The sequence below is a fragment of the Myxine glutinosa genome, chromosome 5, assembly GCF_964187855.1.
Source record: "Myxine glutinosa chromosome 5, kmMyxGlut1.1, whole genome shotgun sequence".
Taxonomy (NCBI): domain Eukaryota; kingdom Metazoa; phylum Chordata; class Myxini; order Myxiniformes; family Myxinidae; genus Myxine; species Myxine glutinosa.
Genome location: NC_136265.1, coordinates 205548735 through 205561817, shown reverse-complemented (window position 1 = coordinate 205561817; position 13083 = coordinate 205548735). Strand labels below are relative to the sequence as shown.

The 13083-nt window shown below is 42.0% G+C and overlaps 1 protein-coding gene across 2 annotated transcripts in view; it reads left to right on the top strand.

The window, feature by feature from the left end:
• LOC137428147 (pleckstrin homology domain-containing family G member 1) overlaps positions 1-13083 on the top strand; it is a 125942-nt gene that overhangs the window by 38559 nt on the left and 74300 nt on the right. The window contains exons 4-7 of one of the 2 annotated variants that reach the window (XR_013623684.1): positions 1978-2405; positions 2784-2918; positions 7262-7362; positions 7477-7546. Coding sequence is in view for 1 of the 2 variants with exons in the window: in XM_078779397.1 (XP_078635523.1) it covers positions 2142-2405; positions 2784-2918; positions 7262-7362; positions 7477-7546 (570 nt within the window). In the remaining variant the exon portion in view is untranslated. Of the gene's footprint in view, positions 1-1977; positions 2406-2783; positions 2919-7261; positions 7363-7476; positions 7547-13083 lie in introns of those variants that run through there. The other variant, XM_078779397.1, reaches the window with a different exon arrangement.

The window sequence follows — 13083 nt, the reverse complement described above, 5'->3', positions numbered from 1 at the left end:
TATCATTTAACAATAATAATAACGAAAGTATAAACTCTTTATAAGGTCAGAAAATGGCCAATCACATCTGGGCTTGGTGAAAGGTAACCTAATGCTCAAGCGCAGACAGGTATGCTTCAAGACCGTGAAGAGCGTTGAAAATTTGGTTCAATGGACCAAAGGGCCCAGACTAGTTTCGTAAATGATTGAGAAGAAAAAACAAAACCTCTACACAGAAATGCCAACTGTATTCATTTTCACCCCCGCCACCGAATGTGTATGCAGGTGGTGCCCCCCCCCTCCCCCTCCCTGTCTGTCTGTCTGTCTGTCTTTGCATGTGAACAGGATATCTCAAAAGGTTGTGGACGGATTCAGTCGAAATTTGGTGGAGGTGTTGGGTATGTGACAAGGATGAATTGATTAGATTTTGGTGAAGATCCGGATCTGGATCTGAGAATTTAAAAATATTTCAGGGATTTATCGATCAGCAATGGGTGATCGGGCCAAAAACGATATATAGCATGATATATTAAAAGTTGAGGATGAGTTATGACAAAACTTGGTGGATGAGTTGGTTAGGTGACACAAACAAGCCCATTAGATTTTGGTTCAGGTTCGAATCCAGATCCGGTCCATCAGTGGATACAAAACGAAAACCTTTTAGTCTAGCGGAGCATTCCCTTGGGGATCTTAAAATCTCAGAACAAGATAACTCAAAAAGTTGTGGACGGATTCGGACTAAATTTGGCAGAGATGTAGCATATGTGACAAGGACGAAATTCTTAGATTTTGGTGAACATCCGGATTCGGATCCGGCTAGTAGGATTTTTTAAGTGATTCTTCACCATTGGGAGATAGGGCCAAAAACGATACATAGCAGGATATCTCAAAAGTTATGGATGGATTTGGACAAAACCTGGTGGCCCTGTTGAGTGTCTGACAAGGACGATTCCATTCGATTTTGGTGAAGATCTGAATATGTAATCGGATAAGAGAATTATTTAATTTTTAAGTGTTTCTTCACCATTGGGATATCGAGCTAAAAACGATACTTAGCACGATATCTCAAAAAGTTATGGACGGATTTTGACGAAACTTGTTGGACAGGGTGTGTGTCTGACAAGGACGATTCCATTCGATTTTGGTGAAGATCTGAATATGTATTCGGATAAGAGAATTATTTAATTTTTAAGTTATTCTTCACCATTGGGAGATCGAGCTAAAAACGATACTTAGCAGGATATCTCAAAACGTTATGGACGGATTTTGACGAAACTTGTTGGACAGGGTGTGTGTCTGACAAGGACGATTCGATTCGATTTTGGTGAAGATCTGAATATGTATTCGGATAAGAGAATTATTTAATTTTTAAGTTATTCTTCACCATTGGGAGATAGAGCTAAAAACGATACTTAGCACGATATCTCAAAAAGTTATGGACGGATTTGGACGAAACTTGTTGGACCGGTTGTGTGTGTGACAAGGAAGAATCGATTCAATCCTGATAAATATCCGGATTCGGATCCAATTAGTTGATGACGCAACTGTGAAAACAAATTCGATTCATCATGAAGTTGATGGTTTTTATAAGACACAACGCAGAATTTCGGACACACCATCCAGAATGTGCACAAAGAAAACAAAGTGCTTGCGGCTTAGTTTCATCATCATTCGTGAAGTCAATTAGCAGACTGCTTTCAAATTCAGAAGACTCATTGCAGTGCACAACAACAGAGCAATTATGACATTCCTTCCACGCAGTTTGACGATAATGCGCAAGGTAATGACGATAATGCGCAAGGTAATGACGATAATGCGCAAGGTAATGACGATAATGCGCAAGGTAATGATTTCCCGTAAGTTGCTCACGGATGCTTGGTATTCTGAAAAGAGCTTAGCTGGTAGTAAAGATCTACCTCTGACATTTCGTATTTGTGACCAATTGCGACAAAAAAAACTGAAATGCTGAAAATATGAAACTGCTTATGATTTTTGCAGAATTTCTCAGATCACAGCAAAGAAAATCCTGAAGATCAGTTCCTGATTATCTTACATTTTTGGAAGTTTGTCACAACTTCTAAAAGACCTTTTTGGGAGTTGCTTTTTTTTCTTTCGGAAGAAAAAACACCAAAGAAGAAATCTTGAGGCCTACGTAACGTTCCATGGAATTGCAACGAGTCGAACATGAAAAGCCTTTTGATGGTCCCACCATGTTATCCATTGGAAACAGTGGACCACCCATGCTTGGAATCGGAGGAGAACGTTTCAGCCTGGATTCCTCATCCCTGTCGTCGCGGGATTCGGTGGCCAGCAGCCCGACTCGTCCACCATCACCCCGTCATGGGGCGGACTCGGGTTACTCGGCAGGAGAGACAAGTGACCGAGAGTGGTCGGAACTTACTCCAATCCACATGAGAACTTTACAGGTAAATGCAAGGTATCAACTTGCGTGTTATATTGACTCTTTTTTTTAAATAAACTAAACTTTTTTGCATTCTCCACTCATGAAAAAGAGGAAGGCGAAACGTTTTCCCCATTTAAAAATGCTTTGAAGCACAAAGCTGCTTCCGTTCCATCGACATCAGAAAACTTAACATGTGTGACACTGACGACTGTAAACTACATAGAAGATGAGTGTATAATGTGCCGAGATTCTCTGGTGCAGAACTATTCTTTCATGTGATTGGGGGGAAAAACTTTTTGACCTATCCCCTCAAAGTGCATTTACTATTTTTGGCCAAGTGCTTGATCTTTACAAATTGTTACTCATTGGTTTCTTTGTTTCTTTCTTGATGCATTACCAGAGTGGTATAGCAATTCACCTGGTGGAAGGTACTGGTGCTGAGATGCACCATACTTCCTGGTCAGCCCAGAACGTGGCATTGGAGCTGTTGGACACAGAAAGAGCTTACGTCAAAGATCTGAAAAGTCTTACAGAGGTAAACAAGCTCCTTGACATTTCATAAAGTCTATATTTACATGATATATATATACCTACCTGCCTTACCTGTATTACAGCCGTTTCTATCCCTCTTCCCTTTATCACTTTATGTTTATCTAATTCCTATTTGAAATGCACTTGCTCCACTCTGCACGAAAAGGTATGCCATGTGCATTGTGTTTTTGTGAAAAATAGAGCCTATTTACCTGTGGAATCAGCTCGGGGTTCATCAGGTTATTTAAAATTCCATCCTGTTCCTCATACAAAACACACCATCCCAGCATTCTCCCTTTTCAAATAAGCTTAAGACCACTCGGGGTCGTCATCACAGATGAGAGCTGTGAAATCCATTTGCTTTTCATTATTATTCTACCCTCTACTTTCCCTTTAATTTCCTCTTCATATTCTGTTCTTATATCTACCTCTACATTCGTTATTTTTACCTCCGCCACCAAAGGTGGATGGAGGTTATGTTTTCACCCCTGTCTGTCCGTTTGTGAACAAAATATCTCAAAGTTGTGGACGAATTCGGACGAAATTGGGCAGTGATGTAGCGCATGTGGCAAGGACGAAATGATTAGATTTTGGTGAAGATCCGGATTCGGATCCGGCTACTAGAATTTCCACGTGATTCTTCGCCATTGGGAGATCGGGCCAAAAACGATACATAGCAGGATATCTCAAAAAGTTGTGGACGGATTTGGACGAAACTGGGTGGACCGGTTGAGTGTCTGACAAGGACGATTCGATTAGATTTTGGTGAAGATCCGGATTCGGATCCGACTACTAGAATTTCCACGTGATTCTTCGCCATTGGGAGATCGGGCCAAAAACGATACATAGCAGGAAATCTCAAGAAGTTGTAGACGGATTTGGACGAAACTGGGTGGACCGGTTGAGTGTCTGACAAGGACGATTCGATTAGATTTTGGTGAAGATCTGAATATCGATTCGGATATGTGAATTATTTAATTTTTAAGTGATTCTTCACCATTGGGAGATAGGGCTAAAAACGATACATAGCAGGAAATCTCAAGAAGTTGTAGACGGATTTGGACGAAACCTGTTGGACAGGTTGTGTGTGTGACAAGGACAAATATATTCAATTTTGGTGAAGATCCGGATCCAGCTAGAGGAATGTATTAAGTGATTCTTCACCATTGAGTGATGTGGCTAACCAGGCGGGGCGAAGGTATGCAGTATGCTCTCTACTGAGCGCCGTTCTAGTTACAGTTGTGTGTGCAAGCAAGCCTGCATCTGCACGCAGATCTACTTTAATGTGGATCATTCATTCTCAGATTTACTGTAATCTATATGCCTAGTGAGCCTTTGCATTGTTAAATGGTCAATATTGTTACCCCGCGTGTGAAGTGCAACTGAGGTTAAGCAATTGGTTCACTTTGTCTACCTGTCTGACTTTAGAGGCCAACCTTGAAATGTGGCTTGCTCAATAGAGGTCATGGCCGAGAGTGAGACCCAAGAGTTTGGTCCGCATATCATCGAGGAACCACTAAATTTAAATCTGATTTTGAACAATAGAACACAAATCTGAACATGAACCTGCAGTTTAGCAGTACTTTGTCTCTGAGTTTGGTGAATTGTACGGTATCCTGTCCCGATCGTGCATGCACCCAGATGACCCTGCCTGGCAGTCAAACAAAATTCAAAATAATTCCAAACAGGCAACTCACAATCTTCAGGGACGTCATAAAGGACACAAACGGCAGGAATGAAGAACTCATTTAACATGTCAAATGAGGTGGTGTAAACGATGGTGCATCAATGGCGGTAAACTTCTGAAAATGTTTTTTTTTTACAGCCTTTAAAACTTTGATTTTATTTAAATTAAAAACTTTTAAATTAAAAAATTATATGATTCATAACTGTAGGATACAAATCGACTTGTTGGCACTTCCAAAACTCTCCAGTTTAGAAGGACTTGGACAAAATATTTACGCCATCTTGGCCAATCAAATTTTCCGCTCGTGCTCTCAGCGTTTGGGAATATTGTGATTCAGACAAAATAGCACCTCGCAGGAAATATAGATCGTGCTCAGAATCACAAAGCAAAGGTTTAAAAGACCCTTCCCATGTCATTTTTCTTCAGCCTGCATGAGGTATGAGTGCTCTCTGTACTCCGTCATCAGCCCGGCCCCTGCACAGCAGGAGACGGTTTTGCAATCGTGTGTGTGTGTGTGTGTGTGTGTGTGTGTGTGTGTGTGTGTGTGTGTGTGTGTCTGTCTGTCTGTCTGTCTGTCTGTCTGTGTGTGTGTGTGTGTGTCTGTCTGTCTGTCTGTCTGTCTGTCTGTGTGTCTGTGTGTGTGTGTCTGTCTGTCTGTCTGTCTGTCTGTCTGTCTGTCTGTCCGGGCCGTAACTAATTGATCATTTGAGCTATTGTCATCAAATTTTCACCAAAGCTTTACTATGATAATACGGATAAGGCACATTAATAATGTTGTTAGAAGGTCAAAAGGTCAAAGGTCAGCGACACCTAAAATCATCAATTTTCATTCCATTGACCTGAAATTTGAAGAATTTGGATACTTGGTCACAATTGGTTCACTAATCAAAAGCTACAAACCAATTATTATTATTTTTATATCAAAAGGTCAAAGGTCAAGATTGCATAAAATCGCCAATTTTCACCCTACTGACCTGAAATTGTAAGAATTTGCATATTGGGTCACTGAATTGGTTCACCAATCAAACGCTACAAGCCCATTGTTTTTTGAGATCAAAAGGTCAAAGGTCAAGGTTCCGTAAAATCATCAATGTTTACCCCATTGACCTGAAATTTAAAGAATTTGCATATTGGGTCACTGAATTGCTTCACCAATCAAACGCTACAAGCCCATTGTTTTTTTGAGATCAAAAGGTCAAAGGTCAAGGTTCCGTAAAATCACCAATGTTTACCCCATTGATCTGAAATTTAAAGAATTTGCATATTGGGTCACTGAATTGCTTCACCAATCAAACGCTACAAGCCCATTGTTTTTTGAGATCAAAAGGTCAAAGGTCAAGGTTCCGTAAAATCACCAATGTTTACCCCATTGATCTGAAATTTAAAGAATTTGCATGCTGGGTCACTGAATTGGTTCGCTAGCAAAAGGTAGGAGTCGATTGTTTTTTTATTTCGATCAAAAGGTCAAAGGTCAAGGTTGCATAAAATCATCAATTTTCATCCAATCGACCTGACATTTAAAGAATTTGCATATTGGGTCACTGAATTGGTTCACCAATTAAAAGCTAGAAGCTGATTGTTTTTTAGATCTTAAGCTCAAAAGTCAAGGCTGCATAAAATCATCAGTTTTCATTTTGTATTTCTTTCAAACTGTTTTCTTTACTTCGAGCATAAGAAGAAAAAGAAGACGTCGGAATACAAACGGACGCGGACAGGCTTCACATTTTCAGATGCTTTCTGGTTATTTATGTTTTGCTACCTTTGCGTGATGTTTCTGCTTGGCAGTTAAAGCTGACTATGCTCAGAGATTGCATTTAAATAAACTGTTTTGCCCTCCTGATGATGGCATTACTTTCAAAATAGCACTGTCCATGAGTCATGAAAATAATGTAATGATTGTCTATTGTAAGTAGTAGTCTGTGATGCTGTCCTTGCAAAGATCTATGTCAGGTAATGGGTGGACTTACCATGATCTGATAAATAACTTGAGTGTGTTTTTGAAATACAGTATATGATCTCTGAAATTTAGTACCATACTTCTAATACGTACAATCGATGCTTATTTAATAAACTAGGACGTGCCCGTACGTGGGTGCCCGTTCCTTGGTGCGGCCCAGCATCTAGTCGAGACCCAGTCACCCAGGCCGATCACCCATTCCGACCCCAAATTCCTCATCGACGATAACTAAACAATATATTATATGAATCGCACCGTACATACCTCCTTCTAGATCTTGTTCTTGTCTTGATATACTCACTCAGGCTCACTCTATCACGACTGAGTCCTCCCAGCTCCTCCAAATGGCGCCCGCTACGCCTCGAATTCACATCGGCCACGCCTACGCAACAACGTGTTCTGTGATTGGCTGGCCTACCCCGCAACCTGTTCTGTGATTAGTTTGGTAAATAAATCGCCATAGCTCGGTAACTACTTCTCCGATTAATATGAAACCTTGAAAAGGCACATCCTCAGGTCCCCAGCAATATACCTGGCAAGTTTCAAGTATATCGGACCCGTGGTTGTCGAGAAACAGCGGTCACAGACAAACACACAGACACATACACATACACACACACATACACACACACATACACACAGAGATTACTGGAATTATAGATAGATATATTGCTGTAATTATACCTGGATTCTTCTCTCTCAGGGGTACTTGTACAATCTTCGTCAAGCCACAGAATTTCGCTCCAAGAAGGACAAATTATCCACCGTCTTTAGCAACATTGAAAAGATTTTTGACTTCAACAGGTAGGAGCAAGCAATGTTTCAACCAACTATGTAAATTTGTGAAAAATAACCACAGTATGAAGAACAACGAACGTGTACAGATGAAAAGGGCAATGTCTTGTCTCACATGTGCAGAAATCTCTTGGACACATTGGAAGGATGTAAACTTGATCCAGTTTCCATATCCGAATGCTTCATCAACAAGGTAATTTAATTTGGAAACATGCGTGTAACACGCATTGAACATTAGATGAGGTGTTGGGACCATCCATTTCTCAAAGAGAAAGAAAAAGCACAGGCAACCAATATTGCTCGATGTAGTACCTTCTGCAGAGTTTTGCAACAAACTGATAGAGCAGACCTCATCTTGTGTGTAAATTATTGGCTGGCTGTGCTTTTTCTTTTTTTGAGTTGGACATACAGATTTTCAGGCTGGTAAAACAGGGCATACTTTTCTTTAATTTTCATCCATTTTCAGCTAAATGTCAAGCAAATGGATTCTGATTTGTCAAACTAAGTGAACAAGGACTGCCAACTTGTGTCTCAGTGCTGTCTGATGTAAAATTGTCCCCACACCTTAAATGGTGAAGTTTACACATCTGGTGAAGTGAAGTCCCCACACATTAAATTTTAAATTTAACCAAAGAAGCACACTGACCCTATGACATGACGCTGACGTCTTGGCATTAATTATACCATTATAAATCAGGTGGACGTACGTCTTATACAAGCCGTGAGCATGACCTGCTTATACAGTGCAGTACAGTACCGTACATTCGCTGCTGTATGCTTTGCGTTTTCATGGCTTTCGCGGCCGCAAATTTTAGCCGCACTATGAGTGAGATTCGCGGGATATCCCACCAGATGTGTAAACAAGTTATACTTCTCCCTCCCCCCCCCCCCTTCCCATGCCTCCTCCCCCCGGGCCCTCTCCCTTCCACACATCTCCCTGCTCTCGGATGTTGTGTTTGTGTGCTTCCCCTTCTCTCCCCATCTTGTCTTCCGCTCCCTCTTTTTGGGTATTTTGTTTGTCTGGTTGATTTGTTTGTGAAGTAAATGTTAGCTCTTTCACGAGCCTCGATTCAGTATACAAAAAAAAAGAAAAAAAAGTCAACTCCGCAAATTATAGAATGCAAACGCTTCATTAAATCGATTACAATTTGCAATTTACGGTAAAGCATCATCAGAGATCTTACACAATGAAAACGCTTTGGGGGATGTTCCATCAGCGACTAAAACAAGTCATCCTCCGCGAATTATCGAATGCAAACGCTTTATTAAATCGATTACAATTTGAAATTTACGGTAAAGCATCATCAGAGATCTTACACAATGAAAACGCTTCGAGGGATGTTCCATCAGAGACTAAAACATGTCATCCTCCGCGAATTATAGAATGCAAACGCTTTATTAAATCGATTACAATTTGCAATTTACGGTAAAGCATCATCAGAGATCTTACACAATGAAAACGCTTCGAGGGATGTTCCATCAGAGACTAAAACAAGTCATCCTCCGCAAATTATAGAATGCAAACGCTTCATTAAATCGATTACAATTTGCAATTTACGGTAAAGGATCATCAGAGATCTTACACAATGAAAACGCTTCGAGGGATGTTCCATCAGCGACTAAAACAAGTCATCCTCCGCGAATTATAGAATGCAAACGCTTTATTAAATCGATTACAATTTGCAATTTACGGTAAAGCATCATCAGAGATCTTACACAATGAAAACGCTTCGAGGGATGTTCCATCAGCGACTAAAACAAGTCATCCTCCGTGAATTATAGAATGCAAACGCTTTATTAAATCGATTACAATTTGCAATTTACGGTAAAGCATCATCAGAGATCTTACACAATGAAAACGCTTCGAGGGATGTTCCATCAGAGACTAAAACATGTCATCCTCCGCAAATTATAGAATGCAAACGCTTTATTAAATCGATTACAATTTGCAATTTACGGTAAAGGATCATCAGAGATCTTACACAATGAAAACGCTTCGGGGGATGTTCCATCAGCGACTAAAACAAGTCATCCTCCGCAAATTATAGAATGCAAACGCTTTATTAAATCGATTACAATTTGCAATTTACAGTAAAGCATCATCAGAGATCTTACACAATGAAAACGCTTCGAGGGATGTTCCATCAGAGACTAAAACAAGTCATCCTCCGCGAATTATAGAATGCAAACGCTTTATTAAATCGATTACAATTTGCAATTTACGGTAAAGCATCATCAGAGATCTTACACAATGAAAACGCTTCGGGGGATGTTCCATCAGAGACTAAAACAAGTCATCCTCCGCAAATTATAGAATGCAAACGCTTTATTAAATCGATTACAATTTGCAATTTACGGTAAAGCATCATCAGAGATCTTACACAATGAAAACGCTTCGAGGGATGTTCCATCAGAGACTAAAACAAGTCATCCTCCGCTAATTATAGAATGCAAACGCTTTATTAAATCATATTATTGAAATTAGCAGATACGCTCGATACGGCATCATCCGATAACATCCCCCACAAACAATGGGCTCCCGCAGATACCCACAATGCTCGCGCCCGTACATATAAATACAGATTGTGTCCTCTATCTCCATCATTGTTCTCGTCCCGTTGCTTCGATCTGTGGTTTTGACTCGCTCTGCTCATCGTTCAATAATGGCTCCCAAGCACAAGAACAGTGCCAGAGATGCGTCGACTACCAAGAGGCAGAAGAAAGTGATGAGCCTGAGCCAGAAATTGGAGCTGCTCAACCGGCTTTCGAGATGAGAGAGTGCAGCATCTGTTGGCAGGCATTATGGCATCAACGAATCTACCATTTGCTACATACAGAAGAAGGAGAAGGCCATTCGTGAGAGAGTTTCAGCGAGCACTGTATCATGTACGAAGGTGGTCACCCATGTCCAGAATGTCCACATGGATAGGATGGAAAAGACTCAGAATATGGATCGAGGACAACATGCAGAAGAGGGACTTAATGCTGAAAACAATGATGTTGAACCGTTCCCTAAACCCGCTCATCGAGGACGAGTTGGACGCTATTCCTAAGGTTTCTGAGGAGGAGGAGGAGGAGGAGGCGGAGGCGGGCAGTAATGAGGAAGAGGTGCCGAGGTCCAACCTCACAGTCCAGTTCCTGACCGAGTTGCTGCAGGACTTGCGGGCGATTGTCGACAGGGTGCAAGACGCTGACCCAGTCATGGAGAGGTACCTCAAGTTCAAGAGGGGCTTGGATGATGCACTGTTCCCGTACAAAGAGCTGCATCGAAATGTTGGGCAATGTGTCAGGCATCTCCCCATCACCCATTTCTTCAGCCCTGCTCCCTCCACCTCAAGATCACCAGCACCCTCTCCAGCATCCTCACCTTCTCCTACCTCTCCTGGCTCTCCCTTAGTGCATGATTTTGCTGCACCATAATTTGGGTCACCCTCAATGTTCGAGGAATTCTTGGGATTTTAATTCATCACCATCATCATCATCATTTGAAAGTTGCGTGTGTTTGAATGAATGAATGAATGAATGAATGATCGTTTTAAAGCCATTTTCCCCGCTAGAGCAGGGGTTAGCCTTGCGGGCCCCATGACAATCATGGTTCCCTGTTTGAGGCAATGTTTTTATGGCCGGATGCCCTTCCTGACGCCAACCCTTGGTCACCTCTTACGATGCACAGGGATACGGTGTACCTATTCTAAACCGGGGTACACACATCCCAGCAAGCTGGTACTCAAACGTGTGTTTGTAAAATAAAAAAAATTAACAGTACATGATGGTGTTGTGTTTTTTTAACTTACACGATACTGTATGGTTAAGCAATTTTAATAAACTGTAAGTGCATTCCTTCAATAAATTGGAAATGGTACCTGGTTTTGTCGTTTTGTTTTTGTAAGCATTTTTTGTGAAACTGTAATCATGTGCATTTGCGGTCGAAAACATTTTAAACTTTAAAAACTTTCCTCTATGAATCAGGAACTGCCGGGAACCTATAACGTATCACCCTTTTCCCCATTGATACAATGCCGCGGCATACATTCATGGGATTTTCATCAGCCTTTGCGGATTATCGCCGCCATTCATGGATTTTGGCTCACCATTTCCAGGACTTTCATCGACCTTCATGGATTATCGTTGACATTCTCGGGATTTGCGTCACCATTTGCGGATTTTGTCTCACCGTTCGCGGGTTGGTTCTCTCTATTTGCGGATTTTTGTGACTTGGGAACCTATCCCCCCTTTTTACATTTGAAACAATGCCAGTCTATTCGCTGGTTTCTCTATTCGCGGATTTTCCAGGAACGTATCCCCCGCGAATAGCGGGGTTCGACTATATACATGCTGGTCCAACCAGAGCCTGGTGTTGGCTTAGCGGTTAGGGTGCCCGGCTTGGGATCCTAGGATACTGATTTTGAATCCCGGTCGATCGCTGAATTAACGCCAGGGGGGTTGACTCAGCCTGTCATCCTTCCGAGGTCGCCAAATTGCGTATCAGCCTGCTGGGATGAATAATCCCGGTGTGTACCCCCATTTAGAACAGGTACACCGTATCGTTGTGCATCGTAAGAGGCAACTCAGGGTCGGCGTGAGGAAGGGCATCCGACCATAAAAACATTGCCTCAAAAAGGGAACCATGAGGTCATGGAGCCCACAAGGCTTTAGCGGGGGGAAAATGGCCTTAAAAAGGATGGACACCGGAACATCACACATCTCATTCCAAAATCATGGGCATTAATATGGAGTTGGTCCCCCCCATTGCTGCTATAACAGCCTCCACTCTTCTAGGAAGGCTTTCCACTAGATGTTGGAACATTGCTGTGGGGATTTGCTTCCATTCAGCCACAAGAGCATTAGTGAGGCTGGGGTTTCACCCTCTTCAATCTATAATGTCTTCTCTTCCCCCGCTACTTTGTCAATTAATTCCCCCAGCTCTTGTGTTATTTCCTCAATTTTGCCTTCCAATTGTTCATTCCTTCCCTTCATTCCATCAATTTTGTCACTCAATCGTTCCCCATGTTCATTCTGAGCATTAATTTGTTCACTAAACCCATCTTTAACGAAACATTTCCCCTCCTATGCCCATAATTCATTCTTTTGTTCTCTCCAGGCTTTCATTTCTTTATTCCAGGCCGGCAATTGTTTTAATTGGGCAACCTATCTAGGATCCACTAGTGCATTCAATAAGGCTTTAAATGATCTCTTCCTTCGTTCACTCATTCCCGTCCTAACTTTGTTGATCCAGGCCTGGAAATCCATCGGGTCTGTTCCCGGCATCCCAGGCTCCCTCATTGGGGAGGGGGTTTGAACGCTCGGGACAGGGGAAGTTCCAATCCTATCCTCAAACCCCTCTATCTCCGGCTCGCTTCAATGCTCTTCGCGATCCTCCATCCGCTCTGCCATTCCGTTCATGTCTGCTATTACGTGCTGGCCGGCGGTTTTTCCCCTCACGCGTATTTTACCTCAGTCAAAGAAAATGTAAATTTTTCGAAAGCGTGATGTTGCGCTTTGCACACAACTCGGCTATACAATTTGAGCCTCAGTATTACAATCGCCTCCCCCTCGACAAGAGAAAGACAATCGTTAAAAATGTTCAATTCCGAAAGCTGAGTGCAATTTGCACCAAGCGGGTGTCGATTTCACACTCTCAGATACCGAGTGCCCGTCGAGTCTGAATCCCACACTCCTGACACCATTTGTCGCATCAGTAGCCCATAAAGACTGGTCTCGGACGGATTG